Here is a 21,840-nt window from a genome sequence, read left to right on the forward strand (position 1 = left end):
ATAATTCATAATCGTTGATCTAAATATTTTGATGTGCAACGTAGCGAATACTTCAGTCTTTATTTTTATCAATTTCTCGTGTTTGACCGCCTCTTAGATCTACATGTATTTCCCATCCCAATATGCTATAGTGACATTTCAATAGAAGTTGCACATGTTAATTAAATCAGTAATATGAACTCTCCTGTTTTGGAGTGTTCATGTTTTCGAGGGAAAAATCAAACACATTTTTAAAAGATTGTATCATATATAATTTATTTATCCTACACATAACTAGATATTATAAAAAAACCAAATCAAATGGTTACACAATGTGTTGAACAGAACCACAATGCTCATCATATTATTTTCCTTCGAAAAAAAAACCCCAATTCAACGGAAATGAAACTATTTTGACAATAAATAGTAATATATATAAACAGAAAAATATATATTTAGAAAGTAATATAGTGTATCACATCAACAATCAGAAACATAGACCACGTGGGTGTATGAAAGTTATACAGCCATAAACCACATGTATGTATGAAGTTTACAAATTCATACGTCACAAAAGTAGCGAAAAATTAAAATGGTCAATGCCATTATCAAAGAAAGGAAATGTGTAATTTTTTGTTTTTTAAGAGAGAGAGAGAGAGAAAGAGAGAGAGATTGATTTGCCAAAATCTGTAAACATTGTAATCTAGTGTGCTTGTCAATAAAACACTGCCATTTCTAGACACGAGCAAATATAGTTTTAAATTTTATTACAATTTCTTTTGACAGAAAAAAACTCTTTACACTGAATTCACTTATAGTATACATGTCCGTTTTGAGTGTACTGGGAAACATTTTGGATGTTATATTATTGTGTACAAATGCAGTGTAATGGGAGAGAAGTGAGCAAGATGAACGAAGTACAATCCACCCTTTCACTAGTATCTGAATTACTCAACAACCATCAATCTCTCACCAGAGGGCGCGTTCCACAAGCTTCACTGACAGCAAAGCGTAATACGCCCTCTGGTGAGAGATTGAGCAACCATATGCTTGATGATGACGTCGTATTTTAATTTGTAGAAATTTCTGTGAAAAATAATAATCAAAGTCACGCAAAAGTTTCTTGATCTTGATGATGATAACAGAAATCTGTAAGCTATGAATCTATAAAGTATAGAAATGACATTTGAATGTTAAGAATTTATTAATGCATGGAAAAATATTATATTACAGAAAAAAACGTTGCCGTGACATTTGCTGGAAGTTCTAACTAGACAGTGTATTTTTGCGACAGATTTCACAAAACGAAAATAAACGAAGCACGGGCTGTTGTCCTGTTCATGACTTTGATCTACAGATGATCACATGACTGAACTAGATAGACATTTTGAGCAAGTCCTATCATATACAAACTAAATCCAACTAAAAATAAATAAATATACAAAACAAGACACTGAATACAAGATAAGAGTTTTAAAACAACACGAGGTTTGGTATATATATATATTTTTTGAATGTGTGCAAGAATGAAAATCAGATTTAAGTATACTGAATCAAGGGAAATGTACATTAAGATATACGTAGAACTCTCTTCTGAGCACTTTCTGACCTCCCTTTCTCTGCAGTACATGGCACCTAGTTTGGCATATTTATAATATCGACCCGACCTGCAGACTTCAGTTTATAATATCAGAATAATAACATATGACATATGAAAAGGTTAATAACAAACCCCTTACACCGTGATGGGAACAGACTAATAGTCATAATATAACTGACCTGACTTTTCCCGTCATCGATCATGATTCTAGTAAAGACATAAGAGCCATGACTGGCCGCATGCGATCTCCTTCTCCAAGTACCTACCCACGCGATGGCAAGAGCACCCAGTAATAGCTGACCCTTTTTGGGATACAATCTGTCTCTAATAACTAATACCCTGATTCCAACCTCAGTTACACAAAAACCTTAGTAAGAGAATGAAATATCATAAATATTTTGTTTAGTCTAATTATCTCATTTTAAATGTCACTGTGCAGTGTTCCTTTTTATTGTCCTTTTCTTTCTCTAGATTTTCCTCTTTAATCCCAGGTTCAAATATTGACATTTCTGCGCTATTAGTAGACTCTTCCGGTGTCTTGGAGATCTCATGCTCGTGTTCGACCGGACAGTTGCGCTCGTGCCGACTCTTAAGGTGAAACGGTTGTATGGAGAACCTCCTGTGAGTTTGCTTCCTGCCGCCCCGGCGTTTAGAAATATGGGGATTGTCCTTCCTCATAATTCTGGTTTTGTAGACCTGAAGCTGAGTGTAGAGCCGTTTTAACTCCGCCTGACAAAGATATCAATGAGATTGTACATGTATGTAGATGATGAGTGTCATGAATTCCATGACATATATATAATCAAGGACAAACCCGAATATACAGAACGCAAATATACACACTGACCACAAAAAAGTAAGCTATACTGCCAAATTATAAATATTTAAATTGTTAACATTAGTCTCGGATGAAGTGAATGACAACTATTAAGTTTTAAACATAAGCTATTTGCAACACCAATTAAAGAAAACATATACTACTATACAGGATCTGACGTTATTAACGAGAATATTCGCGCTTGACTTTACAAACGAGTCTTTTCAAAGCTATATAAAGTTGTCATCAGTACATCATTCGATGCACTGTATTACAAAAGAAAATACTTGTCAGTTGAATCTCGAGTCATGCTATTCTAAAATATTTTAAGTATAACTTTGTTTGAGGACTGCCTTGAAGCATTTTTACTTTGATTCTTAAAAATCAATCTAATTCTGTTTTAAGTCACTACTTCTTTGACAAAAAGATGCCAAGTACTATAGATCTAAATTTAAAAACAAAAAGTTTGTATATCAAGAGTCTGAGAAAACCTTCTACTATGCGCATGCTTACTCGAATATCTTCAGGGTCCATGTCGGCCAGGCTGATTTCCGCCACGTCCACGTCGCCATTGGAGCTGATGCCCACATTGAGCTTCATGGACTCCGGGGACATGTTTTCCTGTACGTCCGAGGAGGAGTAAGCTCGGTTCCTGGGGTGGTGGTCATCGGGAGGTCGATGAGCGTACAGTAACTGTAAGATCAGAGACCAAAACGCCGTGAGATTTAAACACACTGAAAAATAAGTGCACTTACATTCCTGAAACAAGAGCATTCTGTGACTGTACAAGTCAGCACTGGATAAAATTTACATGACAAATACTTTGTATTAAAAAAGCAGAGTACAGATTGTATATTGTAAAAGCCGCGAAAGCCGACAATCATTCTTGTAGTCCGAAATTCTTAGACACTTTTATCAATAAAACGATTTACCACTTTCTACACTAAGCTTTTTCCCCCAAGACAATTCCATTGGAAAATGTTAAGATACTGATAACCCGGTCACAATGAACCGGAGATCTATCAAGTACAGTTCTCATGTACTAAAACTGTACCAGGAGATAAAGATCAATTAATTACTATCAAATATCAATATTTATGGCAACATTTCGGAGATATCTGTGAATAGCAAATAAAAAAAGTGAAAACCAAAAAAGATGATAATGAGAAAAAAATTAAATGAAGCCAAGTCAAAAGTCCGCGAAATCGATTCTCACCCAATGATATCATTCCGCTGCTCATGCTAGCAACTTTGTGCAGTTTAACCTTGCTACTGAAACATTAACTAAGTGCGAAGCTAGCTTTGCATTTATATGACGTGATTAATCTGCAGTTGCTTAAGAATATTGCACACAATCACTTTTGATTATAAAAAAATCGTAAACAAAGAAAAAGTTATCCTCTTGCTTTTGTGCTCAGCAGGAGACTTAGGGCATGAAAAAGAAGTCGAAATATTGACACACAATCAAAGAGTGCTTCGCCTGTTCATTGGTCTCAATAAAAAGCATATTTGGTCCAATTAGCTATCAAAAGCTCTTCAACGATTTTTGATGAAGTAGTTTAATCCCTTCGCTGAACCTCACTTGCCTTTGGTCCAAATACAAGCAACAGCGTGATCGTCACTGTAAGCTGACACCGAACAAAGGACATAAGGAAAAGGTAGTCGGGATGCAGGTCTGTCCAGTACACGTGTCTGCAAAATAAAAGAGTAAGACTGTTACGAAACCAGCAGCAATCAGAAACACGTGCAGAACTCATTTGAGGGTTATCATCGGCAATTAATTTTTGATAGGACTGATAATATAACATGCCTCACATCAATATACCAATCATGCAAAAAGATAGATCTCGCTATATATTGACAAAATTAATGTTTGATTGGTAAATTGCAGCATATTGTGAAAGCTTCCTTTTTTTAAAAGTCATGTTTAACGATGTCAAAATACTGTTGAAGTAGAAATATGATACAAGTTCCAATTCACAATCTTGACCAAAATGTATGCACAAGTATACCAATATCAAGGCATCACCAGATGTTTGATTTAATGTCACAATTCCCTGCAGACTAATTCAAATATCAAAGTCAAGTCTTTAATCAAGTAACTTATTTACATGTTAACAAAAATAAAGGCCACGTAAAGATTGGTCAGGAATTTTAAACTTCAAATATAGTATACAACTGAAAGTACAGAATATAGTTGCTAACTGGATTATGTATCTAACTCTGCTGACGACAAAAAAATCTAGCACCAAATCTTAAATTGTTCCGTCATATGGCAAGCTCCCTTAATCAGTCTGTAGAGATCATTACTTGATGCGTACCTCAATTTTTTTGTTTTCCGAACTGCAATAATATTTTGTGTTTAGTTGAGTACGACATTCTATGCGTGCTCCAAATTAGATTTCTTTCAATACCAGTAGGTATAAGAAGTCGTGCGACCAAATACTTGCGATTCTTCCAAAATCACATTTCTGATTAAAGAGCCATCTAACTTACATGTAAAAAAGATACAATTTCTAAATCATATTTAATAATATATTTTCATACTTGTAACAAACATTAATTTTTTAAAATTACGTAAGTGTCTTGGGTATTAAATCCATTTTCCTATTTCGTGCATCCACGTGACCCAATTCACTGCGTTCCCAACAACAAGCCAGAGTTTACGTCAAATGGTTTTTTTGTGTTATAAGACGTGCAAGAGGTCTTAGAAATCATTAATTAACAAGTTTTTTTTATATAACGCAAAGGTCATTTTAAAAGGTCAACGTCCTACATGTTTGACGTACTCTGCTTGTAAAATCATGCCTTGTTTTGATACAGCTTACGACCAATGAAGACTTTGGCCCGTAGTGAATGTTGGCATGAGTAAAAAAAAACCTGCCACGGTACGTGTTGTATTGGATGTCTTTGTTTCGTTGTCCAATTGCTTAGTCTTAATTCAGTGTGGATATACCATACCTGTCCTTCAGGTAGGGTAAGGTTACCTTTTCCCTACCTGAAGGACAGGTATGGTATATCCACAGTCTAAGGTACTCTACCCAAAACGGTTTTAACAGTAGAATATCATTCCATCCCAATCCCAGGTCTTACCCACAAATAATGTTTTACAAATACTTTCTGTTTGAGATATAAAATAAAATGAATGATTAGAAAGGGCGTTTCTGTACCAATGATAATGTATTTTGTCATGCTATTGGTACCGAACAACATTCTAACCAATGTATATGACAGTGAATTGTAATTTTTGAAACAGCCCCTCGTCATAAATTCAGAACAGAGAATCTTTTAATTATTCATAATATGATACTTTGAAAGTTGTTACCTACTATCAAATAATACGAAATCAATGAGAAATTTGAGCAACATGTATTTCATAAGTGACATGAAACATAACCTCATTTTAAAATAAATTATTGGGTAACCGCTGTATCCTTTTGACACAACTGTTGTACGGGCTAGCTCGATTGAACAGCCATCACGCGACATCATCGAAACCAATTAACGTTTTTCCCCCGATATACTGAATGGTTTATGGCAGACTGGACTCGAACCCGTGTACCCTTGTCGTACCGCACACGAGACCCTACCGCATTACCTAACCTCTGACAGAGATTTAGTTAATATGGACATCAATTCAACTTGATTTAAAAAAAAATGTCGTAAACTGTTGCACTCACTAGCAAATGATAATTTGACATATGGTTGTTCTTGCACTTAAAAAAGATAATTATGTATACGCTGCAAAACTAAAATCTAAGCAGAGGATGCTCCACCAATTTATAATGATGTAGCTTTGCAGACTTTCAGCAGCTGAAACCCAAAAACCAGTGGCAGCTCTCCTTCCGACCGACTGACTTCTAATAAAACGTCGTGAAATAAGATATCAAAACATAAATCTATGTACTGCATATTTGCGGCGAGAGAATTGTCACAATTATTGTTGTTTACATCCCTGCAAAAATGTTTTCAAATACATTGGAGTTGTTTTAAATTTTCATTAATCTTAATTTCTATAATGTCAATTTACGATATACATTACTGTATATATTAGTATGTTGAGAACTGTGTGGAGAGAGAGAGAGAGAGAGAGAGAGAGAGAGAGAGAGAGAGAGAGAGAAATCTGTTTAAGCACACATATTGCTTTGGAATATATGTAGCTACAGCGGTTTTTTTAATCTCTTAATCACATACATGTAGTTCTCTTTTGATCTTATTTCAAATGATACTTTACTACAGATTAAGTTACTAAAGACCTTCGCATTTAACCGGATTTAACCGGAACCACTTGGTTAAAAGTTCCCGCACCCCAAGACGGTCACAAATGATTCAGTACATTACAAAGCTAGTCGGGTGGTGACGTTCACAGGGTGAGCCTGTTTCATTCAGTCAGCTACAAGGTGACTGAAAGACCACAAACAGGTAGCATAACTCTTGTCAGTCAGTCACCTCTCAAAGCGTTTCAGTTTACCTCCAGTTGACTGAATGGCAAAGATTGATCATGTAGCAAGTCATCGAACGAACCTGAGAACATAGAAGACAATGGAGATGACTGCTTCGTAACAGATAGCTGCTGTGATGTAGGTACCTTCTGCGAAGTCTGACGGCGCTGATCGCACCCGGTAACACAGATAGATGCCGAACAGTAAAAACAGCAACTCGGCTACAACAGAGAAACCATACAGATAACATGCTCTGCTTAGAATAGAAAAAATATATAAAAATGAGGTAACTGCATCGTATCTTATCTAGTTTAAATAATATGGTTTGCGCAGTTTGAATTCTTAAAAAAGAATTTGAATTCTTGACAATTTTTTGTATGTTTATAAACAATATTTAATGTGGCTCACTACACCTTAAAATAGGTTCTCAAATCAGCATTAAATTACTTTATAATGATAGATAGCATGATGGATAACAAGTATATAAGTCAAATAGGCGAAACAATGTGCAATTTTGCTTAAAAATTACATTTCTAAATTTAATTTAGTAAATGTGAAGTTCCATGCGGGTTCAAACTCATGATCTGCGGTTGACAAGCCCGATACTTTAACCACTGAGCTATGACAATCTTTAACCAAATCGATTTATACAAAGAATTTAACAAAGCATTTAAATCGCCATCTTGTGACGTGGTGTCTTAAAAAGTATTAGTCTAGTTGTAATGAGGTACCTTAACAAAGAAGTACAAAGACGGGGGTTTACAAAGTGTACTACTAGTGAACTGATGACTTACCTATTTCTACCACATACTCCCACCAGCCAGATTTGCACACAACATATTTTAATTTGTCTTTGGTAAAACCGTATTCTAATATAACTTCTCCGTTATCTATATGGTCGTAGGTCACTGTTGTCCAGGCGGACATATACCCTAACACAACTATTATCACACAACACAGATATTTGAGTAAGTCTTTGTCTCGAACGTGCACACGATGGGCTTTTCTTGACTGGAACTCTGATAAAAGCCTTCAAAGCAAAGGAAAAGAACAATTACACGTGAATCAAACATTTCAATCACAGATGACCCTAAAACTATCGATAATTTATTATACTGAATTCTGAAATACACATGTATATCTTGTACCAATTATTGTAAATTGTTATGATTGAATAGTTTTCTAAAGGAAACCATGTCCAAGGCGTGCGGTGTGACCCGACTATTAACAACGATTATACATATATAATGAATGTTTGCTTAAAACATGACTTCAATATTAATTCCGATCGAAGGTGGCATTCATGCATGTAGGCCAGGAACAGACCTGTATACTTTGAGAACGAGCGATCCGTACACCACTGCGAAGCCCATCTCTCTGAACCACGGAATCATGATGCAGATGGTCGTCGTAGGCTCAAAGTACTGTATTATTATCTGAAAGAACCAATGGTCTACCATAATACTGGTATGTACATCTTGTGTAACAAGTCTCATGTATTGGTATATATGATTACAGCATTTCATTCATGTAACTCAGAAACAGAATTCCCTCCAAACCAACATCAGATATTAAAAAAACCCATTTCAAACTTCATTTAAAAAAAATTTCAGATCACAAAACAATGAACTTTACCCAAAACTAGCATTAAGATTGTTATAACAGTCTTTTGAATTATAAAATTTTAATGTGTAATATTAATGTGTCATATTGTCGTATCTGTTTATTGAGAATATGGAGATAGATCCTTCAGTAAAAAATAAATTTTGGATGTTAACATTTTCTCCAGTATATCTTTTACCATGTCTACATTAGTTTGATATTTTTCTTTTTTCAATTGACGGCATTTTCGATAAGCAAAATTAAAAAAAAAACATGATTTTTTCCAGTCAACTAAATGAATGCCAGACTAAATGCAGATATACCATAATGTTTTGTCAAATGATATATGATTTTTTTGTATATGCCGCATCGGTTTACTGTGGAAAAGCGTTGGTGTTGAATAATCCATATGACAGTAATTTGGATGTATCCTTTTTACGAGAGATGCTAAATTTTGTGTGGGGGAGGCATAAAAATATAACGAGATGTTTGTGCATTTGACAGAGATTAAGTATGGAACGTGGGTAATTAACGGCACTTGTTTGCTGACCATCTGTAAGAGTTAGGATCGATAGCTCCCACCACTTTACACGGATTGTCAAAGCTCGATCGTTAAAGTCATACACCCTCATAATACAGAGGCAAAATGATGTCGCAGATCTTCAGCGAGGGCGTAAGCAATATAAGCCGTGTCTAGGCTACCACACTGTTTGTTTGTCTGTCTGTCCGTCTGTTTGTATCTCTCAAACAACTACCGCATTAATTTACCTGAAAAACAAGAAAATTCGAACCAGCGGCCACCGACCAAACACCACTGACCTCTGAATCACAATGAACAATCTCTGTTTACTTTGAATTCTTTTAAAAGTGTTTGAATGGCATTTCCTGCTATCGTGTCTATATCTCTAGAGAGTGATACTGACTCATCCAGGTTCGGATGGAAATGAGAATTCAAGTGCTTAAGAGTTATTTCTTTGCAGTGTTCTTGACTGGATCATTTGTTTCAATAAAAGATATCTGTAGTCCTGATACGTATACATGCTACATTTCAGATCATTCAGAACAAAATGATACAATGTGAACCTCTTCCAAAGAAATAAGCATCAGGACATACTTGGGTTTTAGGTGCAACTATTAGAAAATCATACTGATGGCAACATTCTTCTATCTATAATATTACCTTTATAATACACGAGAATTCTACAATATCTTATCAAGAATCATTGGTACCACTTTTGTTCTACAACCTTCATATATGAAGAATTTCAAACTACCAAAAAAATCATTTCAAACAATATTTCATGAATACTAGTATTATAATGCGCGATGCAAGTTTATGGCTTTTCTATTAAGGAGACCTTCGTTTTCACAAAAATAGAACAGTAACCCCTGCTCTTTACATAATCAAACGTTTAACTCAATTTTCGCATCAGATCCACAGCCCACCCGTATAATGCTAAAACATTCTCCTCTTTTACTGATTTACCTTTTTAAAAAGCCTACTAAAAATAAAGAAGAGGTCTCGGATGGACTGTGTTTCTTGAGCATATTTTGATAAAAAAAGGTTTGAAGCATGTGTCAAAAGTATAGCCAAAGTGCACACGAAAAGATCTGTCTAAATTCAATGCGTTCCGACAACCTAATTTTGACTCAAATACGACTCGTATTTACTCAAACTACACTTAATATATAAAACCATATAATTTTCAGATGTTAGCCATCTTTCATTATCATCAGTTGTTGGGAAGAGTATCTAGACCTGTTCCTAATTGATTTTTTTATTTCAAACAAATTTGTCTTCATCCCCTGATTTAGTGTGTTATTCAAATCTAAACTGATAACTGATAATTTTAAAATACTAAACCGGTCGTTCTTTGATTTCAACTAGTCTAGACTATCGATAATCACTGTAAGTACATCGGTACTTGTTATTTAACCTACTTAAAACAGTTTTAAAAATTGAGATATCAAATTGCATCATGCCCTATCAATTGCTTCATTGTGACTAAAAATGCTTTACATGACCTCGTTTATATATAACATTAAATACGGTAAAAAAAAATATTGAATAAAAAAATGCGTGAGTGAACCCACATATTAGTTACAATTTCCAATATTAAAGCACGGTAATTAATATTTTTTTATGGTTTTGATATAGAAAAAATTCGATTATGATTAAAATTAACTTACATGTATTTCAATATTTTTGCTTGGGATGGAGTAGGGCTTGCCAGAAACGTAGAATTTGTTGCTGTTGCTGTTGTTATTGTTTATTGTTTTTGTAACAGATCAAGACTGAGAAACGGTTCCCCATGCTATATGACGGACACTTGAGTTAATATTAAAGAAAGCTTCAATCTTCTTGTGTATAGAGCCCTGACGAACTGATGTTTTACTAGACAGATGGTTGGATGGATCTCAAAAAAGCTATGGCATGATTCAATTTCATTAGGGACTTCCTATGCATTTGCACAAAGCATGTTACGTTCTTCCTTGATCATATTGCGCACTAAAAGTAAACTTTATCAGATAATAGCCTAAAACCCGATTAATTGCTTTATAATTTACGTAATAATTAGTATAACCCTCTTGATTTTTCTGTTAAGAAAATATAACATCATATTAGTTGTTAATAACACTCTTGCATCTTCATTTACCCTCCCTCCTTTTCTAACGCATACCCGCACTTTCATAAGTAATTGTTTTACGTTACAGATCTTCCTTTATAAACAAGGAATCAGTATAAACAAACAGTGGCCCGGAGATCGCTCCTGGCCAGTGAGCGGCTTACCGTAGCGTACAATAAGACAGCGCCAATAAGCACCATCTCCAGAAGGATCCACATGCTTGCTACCATCACCTGCAAATAATTTGTAGAGCTGTCAGTCATTGGATAGTTTCCATATTTTGGTTTTTAGATTTTGCATTTCTTAACAAATTTGAGTAAATGTGAGTGCATTGAACACGTGGAATTGTATCGCATCTCCCTGATTAAAATACAATACGAATGCATAAAGCTCCACCAAAAGATAAAGAGCATATAGAGGTCTATTTGTAAATTGTATAGCCGGGGACGATAAATGAAAGTTTCGAAATTTCGTAAGAAGACACCAGTACATGTAAGTTTTATACCGTAGTACAGTACAAGCTTAAAATACAAGCTATACTAGACAAAAGCAACCAACCTCCACGCACTCACACATACACACTCTTATAGCACAGAACAGACTAATTACATTATATTCAATTTGTGGAATGTCAGAATGACTTAAATTTTTATAATGATATTCATCACAAGTAATAGGATATTAAGATTTTGGTATTCACTCATTCACATCAATATGATTTGTTAAGGAGGATCGATTGTATACAAATTAACCACCACATCTACAAGAGTCTTTCAGATATGATTTGTTTACCTATAAACTAATATTTAATAAAGTTAAAATCCATAAATTTTGCATTTCAAATTTGGGTATTTTCCTATATCTTTATCAAGAGCTCATCTCCTAAATGAGATCAATAGCCTAAAAATGGACCCGGCCATCGAACCCTATTAAAATCATGTACTTCATCTTCAGTAACATAATCAAATTATCAAGACATTTCATAGGGAATCAGGACAAATGTTTTGAAATTACTCCACGAATGCACCTTTCAAGTTTTCTTGGCTCCTGGGTTTATTTTTCTTTTTCTTCGAAAGGTAGAACGCAATGACCTATGCTTGATTACCAGCAAAACGCATAATTTAAGGGTTTGTACTACTTAAGAAAAGGAGGAAAGGAATATGTTTGTTTGGTTCTGAAGTAAACGAATTCTATCATTTTTGAAAACTGAAGGAGAGAACTAGCTTCGAAAATAGGAAGAGTGTGTGACATTATCATACATGTATCACTAATTCATACAAAAGACTCTGGAACAATGATCTAATTTACCTTAGAAAAATCAGAAGAGTAAAATCTAAAATTCATAATGAGCAAAATACTCATCAAAAGCTATTTTATTGATAACTTCAAATTTGTCAGAACTGATAAAACAACTTAAAATTTCCCTGAAATGACTATGAACCTGCAGTAATATTAGAGCTTTATTGACCATATGAGCAAAACTGGACAGTGTTTGTAAATGAGAGAGAGAGAAAGGGAGATAGAGATTGAGAGAGCACTCTGCATTGTTTTTTGTCAAATTAAGTATGAATTCCTTGGTATGGTTGGCCAACCATACTAACCAATACAACAGCGATCTGAGAACACACACTAAGAGAGTAAGCTACAGAACTAGCTCGCCGTTGCACTTTGGGTGTCTGGCTATCTGGTCAGCCTGTATTCATGTGAGCGTTTTTACAGCTTTGATAATGTTTGACAATATCTTTAGGCTGATGTTGATTTTTAAACTAAATGACCATTTGGTCAGTAACCCCCCTCCCCAGTCTCTAGTTAGACGACAAACCAAAATGGATACTAGTATTCTTCGTGAAATTTTTAAAAGATAGTTACAGCCACATCTTATAACTGATATAAGATGCATTTACCTTTGATTTCCGGAGTCGTAACACAACGATCCCAATCACGATTGTCACTGTTATACAAAAACTTTGAATCCCTAGCGGTATTCCCCGTAATAACACGTTATATTCCGCCATGCATCGCGTGTCGTCGACACAGTTTTCACAGCCTCGTGGACATGGAAGACACTGATACTCAACGTTGGAAAAGTTGGTCTTGTTGTTCCAGAAATTCAAGAAAGCTTGCTCTAACTCGGATCCAGGAAAAGACTTAGTGGTGCTATTTTTGTCCGGAAAATAAAATCCCTTTTGACACACGCATTTATAGCTCCCTGCTCTTAATCCCCCACCAGGGATATGAACACACTGTAATCAACGAAAAGAGCAATTATTATAATCATTTTTTTTTCATTTGGGTAATCGTTATCGAAAATTATGAATAAGCATGATATTGATGAACTGTGCGTTTTAATTAAGAAAAAAATATTTTTGTGGATGGCGTTTAAATGTTTGTATCACAATACAATCACTCACTTGTGTCGTTTCCGGCAAACATTTGTTTGACTCGGAAAAAAGCTGTTGGTCACTTGCACATTGGTTCACATCTGATTGGTTAATGTCAATGTCAATCATTATAACTCCACTAAAAAGTAGAAAGTTATACATATGGGTCAAACATGAAAAATGTCACAATTTGCATCTCAATAAAATTATTTTTTTTTTTTGCATTTCCGGAAATCTTTTGGAAAAAGGCCATTCTACTTCAAAGAAGTTTATTTAAAATGAAAACAAGCAACTTGTTCTGCCGTTTTTGCTGCTCGTTCGTCTACTTAACTAACAGCTGTTAACACATACGCTCTTTCAATTGCTGTTTTACTTCTAAATGTAAGGCTATAGTATTTCGTTACAAGAAAACACCAGAAAATCATTACTCGCGACAGAAGCTATTACACGCGCCATAAACATGGCAACATATAAAAGCATTGACAGTGCGGGACCCTTTTTGAAAATCGCCGTCTAGACAATCCATAACCGTTTCATACATGTCTATAGCTTGATTATTCGTCAGACAGACAAAAATTAATGCAAATAAGCTAAAGAGTCAGGTGCAGCATTTAAAATATGATAAAATGAATTAACGTTATTATCTCCCTTGGCGAAAAACTGCAGCAACTAGATCTATATGTACATTGTATCATTGCGCGTGGAATTGTGAGTTATGAAACCAAACGTATGAGAATAAATACAATACATATCTCGAAGAGAAGCTTGTGCCTTGAAGTTGTGGATACTATACACCTGATGGCAGATGGACTTACTAAACAGTTTACAAAGAATACTGATGGTTTTAGAGAATAAATCACCAAACCAAAGAGAGAAAACAAAAAAATCAAGGAGCAAAAGAAACAGTTGCGGAAAATAAAAATGTGTCTGATATATCTAAAATATTCTGATGTTATCAGTGACATTAAAGCACTGAAGGAAGAAACAATCACTGGCAAAGACTTTGAGGATCAAGCCATCAGTACACTAGCTTTGCTTCATTATTGGCTTAGATATTGGAGCAAAAACACTGCTACGGCTCTCCCATCACGCAAATAGTTATTGCAGAAAGAAGTACAAACTGTACAAAATCTGCAACTCATTACTTAATGACTGCTATTGTCAAAAACCTGGTTCTATGTCATATCTAACATGTACGCGGGAATTATTTTATAATAGAAAGGACAGAATGCACATTTGAAACCCACAATCAATATTACTGAACACCAACTTTCTACGAACATGTATAAATAGACCATAGAACTATTCTAGGTAAAACTCACATATGTCCTAAACCAGTGTAGTTGAATACGCAGTTTCCCCTTTTATTCAAAAGGTTTTTACCAAGTATCAAAATTTATTCTATCAATGAAAACTATTTTCCAATCCTTATGAAATAATGTGAGGACATGTTTGGCATTCGTAAGATTCGTTAAGAGATGAAGACGAGTGGATGTCTCTAAATCCGTTTCTAAATTATCTGATCCTTGTATATCATGCCAGTCAGTATTAGTGGAACCAAGGCAATGTAGAACGTACAGGTTCGCCAAACGTCATCTCCTTTTAAAATGCCAGATACTATTATCAACATAATATGCGATATTTAATGTTGCAAGAGAGGGGCAAATTACAAGTAACATGTTTTATGTAATATTCTTTTACAGAAGATATACAAAGGTTTAAATTTTATGATATAAAAATACTAACACGTTTATAATAGCCGCTGAGTTCAGGAGCAGGATTTTGACTGGGTGGGGTAGGGCTTTGTTTTGACAACAGATGACCCCCCGATGGCATAATGTAACCAATCACAGAGCATCATATCCTTGTAGATGACGTGATTTTGACTTGGTGGGTGCAGGGCTTGGTTTTGTTTTGCTAGAGCATATACAAAATGTCTCAGCAATCAATCCCACAGAATCGCCGATTCTCGTACAGAAATCAACATGATGAATAAGAAACGGTAAGAAAAAAAAGTCCTCATTTTAGAGCGTGAGGTAAAACAGAAAATTGTTAGTTCTTCAGATCTGAGTAAAAACACGGTCGTTCACGGACGTGTCAGCAACAGTCTTGGCACGTACAAAGTTATATTAATCAGAAACAGCAGTCGGCATTGTGGGGCTCCATATCGCCAATCGTTCATTTTATTACTCGACCCCTAAACTGACGGAAACACGGTCGAAAAAATCGATGAGGTCTTCTTCTAACTCCCTGTGTTGTACTCTCTCTCTCTCTCTGTTTAATTTACATGTCGGGAGTGGTGTTGGTCATTGTCTTTTTTCCTCACTTATCTTAACACGTATGCCCTAAGTATATCACGACCTGCGAAAATATATTCCCATAGGATATGTCGCGCAATTCTGTATCGGAAAGTCTATTTAAAGTTAGTACATGTACTAATGATAAATGAATCACAGCTGAATTCGTTTTAATGTCACGTATATCCGATTTATTTTAGGTTTAATGCATTTAATTATGATGGTTAACATTAATTTTCACAAATGTAAATAACATATACATGTATCTAGAGTTTAATTTATCAAATACTGGCCCTGCCCCTGTCCCCTTCTGAAACAGTCTTGCCAAAATAATGGTAATTCCACATGTTGGGACCAAGCCAAAGATTTCTTTTCTTTTCCTGGGGATGAATTTAACGAGTCAACTGCTTCGGTGCAAAATGACTCCTAGTATTTTAGGTTTGGGTGAGGGTGTAAGCAATTGCCTCCTTCATTTTATCTCCATATTAAATCCAGTCGGTGGTGTAATACAATTTTCACAGCATATAAAATTCGATACTGCGCGATGGAACATGCAAACAGACAGATCACTCAATTAAAATATTGAAATCATATACTAAGATTTTTCTTCATATCATTGCTTTTCGGAATATCGAAAAAAAAATGTACATTACATCGACGTCACCATTACGCTATCTACTGGCTATCACGCAATGGCGACCTGCTATTATCTGTGGAGTGTGTTCTAAAGAGAAATATTGAGCATCACCCCGCTCTATTCAATGTATGTGGCGGGAGGTGCAAGAAACGGCAACTGGTTCTTTCCCTATAAATGTAGTTATTTGATTTTATCGTATTTTCCCTGTGTCGTTTTTCTCTCCCTGTTCACGCGTCACTATAGAGGCTATATACAGTATTGATTCGCACGTAGAAGTATGCAGTGTGACGCATATATCATTTGTTTGCAACTCGATAAGTATAAAATCGTCATACAATTATGAAGCACGAGTCGATACCTAATAAGGGCGATATAAAAAAAGAGCGTGGTCAAAGGAAGCAGACCTGCAATGCAAAAGTAGAGGAAGTAGAGCCGACGTACGGTTTATACCGTCTTTAAAATAGGTTAATACTTAAGATTCCGTGATTTATTTACACATGGACCTTTTATACCCCCCTAAAATCAACAACGGCTTAATTTATTTATTAGATTTTGAAGAAAAAAACTTGTGACTCCTGAGAGTTGATTTTTCTTGCATTTTGTATAATCTATTCTTGACGAACAAAACTAAATCGAGAATGAACTTGATTTACTTTTAAAACCACAATAAGAATTTTCGTGTGCATGGAATAAACTCAACTTGGCAAAAATAGAAAATCAATTTTCCAATAAACATCACAGCATTGAAGCACAACAACAACAACAACAACAACATAAAACAACCCGAAAAGATCAAAACAAACAATCCAGATCGAACGCACAATAGCTCAGCATAGTGAAAACCCCATTAAACGAGGTAAAAATGCTCAATAGCGTGTATACCTCTGGAAATAATAAAAAAATAAAGAAAATGTTTAACTATCGTTAACATGAGATGAATCAGAAAAACCAAGTATACGCGGAATGTATCAAATTCAAAATCAAATGTTTGTTGAACTGATTAAATGGATATATAATTTATCGGATTAACGAACAACGCTGGTCCTTGTACCGGTGGTATGCAGATTGATTTTTGTTAGGATGTGTAAAGTGATAAACACAGCTGCTGTATATATATATAACAGTGTGCATCTCACAAAGGTCTCTCGTAAACATAGGATGGAACGTCGGAAATTTCATTTGCTAGGCATATGTTACATACTGAAAATTAGATCAAGTTCCATATAGTGAAAATAACGTGTAACGTGGTCATGGAGAGAATATGTATGTCATATGGATAAACCTTTCCTTATCAAAAATGTCGAGTCAGCATAGTCTACTTTACTTTGCAAAACATCTTTGACAAGGGCCAAAACATAATAATGCAAAGGAAGAAACTTGAAGGAAGTTGGGGTGGACGTAGTCAATCAGAAGCTACCAGATGATCTAAAAGTGCAATTAGTTAAATTAAAAGGTGTTGCTCCCGTGACATGGTCACCGAATATTATAGATGAACCAACAAGTATGACAATGCAAGACCTTTCATTTACGATCCTTAATTGCAACTGACATATCCAAGTGCTTTAGGCCTGATCCTGATATAAATCCCAAACCAACACACGGCTCTTAAATAGATACACTCATCGCTGAATTACCTGAAAACTGCTTTTTCTCTTGGTCGGTGAAAGAAAGGCACCGAATACGTGATAATCCATTTTTCTAGGTTCATGCAATCAAAATAAGGATCGGTCCAATACCCATCCTGAACATCTAGCGGAGGGATATTCATATTGTCAAAGCTCTCGTTTCTCTGGTTCCACACCTCGGTGTAATTTCTTTTTGCAGGAATCGAGTAGAATCCAGCGTCTGTAAAGTTATACTTGTTAGACAAGTTCTGAAAGCCTGTAGGATTATCAGAGTCAGACTTTGCCATGTAGAGAAATGTGTCGTTGTCAAAAGCAATACCGCTTCCTGCTATCTGAGTATTGTCAAAGAAAGTTGATTTTAATAATTCATACAAAATTTTTTTATGAAAGTTGATCTGATTTGCTACTTTTATTGTGTTGTGGTCTTTAAGTAATCCAGTCAACGCTCTAGCTATCCACACAACCTGTTTTGCATGAGACTTGTACAATTTGCAGAAAGACGAGTTCACTATATTTAACTTGTATGAATCCAACGTTACGGCCGACCTGTTATATAGACAGTTTTTACTAGGATTTTTAATCACAGAATCTATATAATGCAAAGCTAGAGAGGATTGTATGGAAATTGGACTAAACGGCACTTGCCCATCTTCCGATGAATTGGACTTGCCTGTAAATGGCACATAAACTGTATTTTTCCTTGAGTCCCTACTCTGAATCGTTTCTCCCCCAGTGAGGTGAAGGACATTGAATAACATTAGCTCCACCAGAAGCGGAACGTAATATATATTCTTCCAGACGAACCCGCACAAATCCATGGCGGTGAAGATGAGCAACTTTTCCAGTGGCGTGTGTAATTCATATGTTTAATTCGTCTCCACAATCTGCCTCGGAAGAAAAAAATCTTGTATCAGTCCAGAACGTCGAAACGTGTTCCAGATAACCACACATCAAAATATCCCTCTTTATTGACGATCAAAATCAGAAAATGCCGAGTTATTGATCTGGGTTAAAGCGGCGCTTCTACCACACTTCCTTCTCTCCGATTTGAGCCTCGTACATTCTTCATCAGACACAACACATCAATATTTCCAATTATTACACATTTCATAATACTCGCCGGCCGTCACCCGGGCAGAAATGCCTCCCTGAATGCTGTTCTCGGTACTCCATTCCGCACCTGGTCTCACAATGCGTTATTTTTTTCTCTCACAGCAACAAACTTTCCTCTTGAAGTCTGTTTATTTTGCTGCATCCTCTCTCGCCATCTTCCTTGCGGTTAACATTCGATCAATAAGCACGACCCGTATATTTTAATAGATGTTTCCTTTGATTCTCTCTCCCTACCTCCTTATCAAACTTTCTACATATTCAGTTTGCCGTTGTTTTCCTCCATATCTTTGTTTTTAGAACTGATGGTTCTTCTTCACCTCTAAAACGCCGATGGTCGCCACGGGTTAACTCTTTCGCTAGAGAGTGGGAAATAAATTATAATAATACACAACACTGGTCTCCGACATTCACTTTTGCTTCGAGCTTATTACTAGAGTCTCTTCTATGAGTTGATTGTCATTTTATTCCTATGCCTACAGCCGATATAAGCAGCTTGAACGCATAATCGCATGTCGGAATCAAAGTAGTATACAAATGGAATCGGAGCTCACAGTCAAGTATGGGGTGTTCTCAAAAGTAAACTGCTTCATTCCTCTAAATGTATCGATGTTTTCAGACCGTCCTGATCGATAATATGGAAATTATAAAAAAAATCTTATATTCATATTGTTTGATATATAATGAGTCATTACGGAAAGTATTTTCTTGTTTTCTTTCTATTTTTCTTAGGAGAATATTTGTTCAATCGCTTTCTAGATTTTCATTATGATAATTCTGTCTTGGAAAGTGGATCGATACGCTACCATCGCGTGCTGTGTATGCCTCATGCAACTGTCATGTCTCTCTACATATTGATTGCAGATCACGTGATAAGCCAAGATCGGACTGAGGAAATAATACATATTCATTAAAGAAAATGCATCTATAATACAAGTATCAAATGATATTTAAATCTTAACTACATGAACTGTATATATATTTATTTTTAAAATCACGTTCTGTCTGCAAGTCTTAACTGTTTTCTAACATTTATAAAAGAAAAATCCAACTCTTCGCAAAAAAATATAATAAATGCAAATCATTCTTTATTAAAGGGAGGTGGACGGGTAACGTTTGAAATAATCTTACAAGTACACGTACATGTATGTGCAGGCTCGTTCTAACTATGGATACTTTTACAACAATTTATTAAATTAGAAAAGGACATCCTAATGGTTGATATATTTTAACTTGTCATGTACAAAAGTGTACTGTAATGAAATGAAGGATAACTCGAGAATACAATTTTTACGCTTTTTATACTTTGCCTGATTTGTATGACCTTCATATTCTTATCGTAGCAGAGAATGAAAAAATATTTCAACTTGCACCGTTAAATCGATTGGCTTTTTTCGATTTGAAAATATATAGGTACTCAATGAACGAATAATTTTAGCACGCTTGGAAACTAACGTTTAATTTTCATATTTTGTCAATCATTAGTGAGCTGAGTTTTAAAAAAATATCCAATCAAGAGAGAATAACGTATTGACTCGTGACTTGTTTGTTTTTAGAGTATCTAACAACGGAAACTAAAGGAATGAACTTATAACACCGAGGGTATGCGTATTTAAAAACATTAAAAAAACATTTTTAAATAAACATTTGTAGAGTTAAACATTATAACGCGGTATGTTTGTATATATGATATATGTACATTTCCGGGATTTCTCCGAAGTTTCCATGTCGCCTACGGCTTTATGCAATAACCACTGACATATAACATGACAACTTATAAACACCGATTGTCCTGAAAGAATCCGCCAGAATAAATTTGAAACTCTCCATAAAGTCTTGTAAAATTATTATTTATTACCTTAAAAGAGACAGTAACGATAGTCAATTTTCATAAAACTGTAAATATAATTTAAAATTGTTGTATATTGCATTGGTTATGACATCAACCAAGTGTAGTAAATTTTTGTTGCATGTATTTGTTCTTAATACTAGGCCCAGTATTCAACAATATTAGACCTCAAAGTACAATGCGCTTTTTTCTAGAAAATCTTCAAAATATTGTTCCAGATTATCCATATTTGTCAATTTTCCAAAAACTTACATTGAAACTGAAATGTAATAGTGTTTCGAAATGAAAAACAAAATAATTATGAATGAAAATTGTATGATTTTCATTGGAATCCACATAAATATGAAACTAAAATAAAAAAAATTATCTTTAAAGGGCAAACAGCTGGACGAAATCTCATAAAAATCTGAAATGTAAAAAATGTTCGTTGGTTAATGAGATAAAGAAAGGAAATGGAATGAAATCGAAAAATTAAAAGAAATACTGAATTATTTCAAAAACCTTGGTATGAAAGATACTAACTAAGAGTATTCTTTCTTAATTTACCTTGTCTCCAATATCTTTAATTAAAATCACGAAGAAAAATTAAATAGGTACAAGTTTTTAATACTGTGCCGGATAATTATGCCAGTGCCAAGGTGGCATTTTTGCACCCGCTTCGGAAAAATCGATATATACCAAATGATGGATCATTGTCTAGAGAGTATATAACCACTTCTGTTTTTAGTGTGTTTCACCTGACAGGTGAGATATTTACCTTTAAAAATTAATATCCCAAAGGAAAATGATAATTCCCATAGGAGAATTTTTTTGTCACGTGACACGGAACAGGGTGGACATACTATCCCAGCTCTCGTGTTTTTTGACAGTTTTT

The 21,840-nt window shown here is 35.0% G+C and overlaps 1 protein-coding gene across 1 annotated transcript; it reads right to left on the reverse strand.

Moving 5' to 3' along the window:
• Positions 1 to 236: 236 nt before the first annotated feature.
• LOC128155845 (probable G-protein coupled receptor 158) lies at positions 237 to 19,721 on the reverse strand. The gene is made up of 10 exons (XM_052817723.1): positions 18,017 to 19,721; positions 13,479 to 13,587; positions 12,972 to 13,310; positions 11,232 to 11,300; positions 8,165 to 8,274; positions 7,633 to 7,868; positions 6,921 to 7,059; positions 3,983 to 4,088; positions 2,910 to 3,089; positions 237 to 2,308 (listed from the first exon to the last, which is right to left on the reverse strand). Exons 1-10 carry the CDS (start codon positions 18,823 to 18,825, stop codon positions 1,991 to 1,993), a joined length of 2,415 nt encoding a protein of 804 aa, XP_052673683.1. The 5' UTR covers positions 18,826 to 19,721; the 3' UTR covers positions 237 to 1,990.
• Positions 19,722 to 21,840: the final 2,119 nt, after the last annotated feature.

This window comes from Crassostrea angulata, chromosome 7, assembly GCF_025612915.1.
Source record: "Crassostrea angulata isolate pt1a10 chromosome 7, ASM2561291v2, whole genome shotgun sequence".
Classification (NCBI taxonomy): Eukaryota; Metazoa; Mollusca; class Bivalvia; order Ostreida; family Ostreidae; genus Magallana; species Magallana angulata.

What these genes read in the sequence shown, in the direction of transcription:
- LOC128155845 (XM_052817723.1), bottom strand. Translation starts at nt 18,825, where the DNA reads ATGGATTTGTGCGGGTTCGTCTGGAAGAATATATATTACGTTCCGCTT. An exon ending in GTTTGCCGGAAACGACACAA is followed by an intron (nt 13,311 to 13,478) that starts GTGAGTGATTGT and finishes CGTTGATTACAG; the next exon opens with TGTGTTCATATCCCTGGTGG. An exon ending in TGCTTGTATTTGGACCAAAG is followed by an intron (nt 3,090 to 3,982) that starts GCAAGTGAGGTT and finishes CTGATCTTACAG; the next exon opens with TTACTGTACGCTCATCGACC.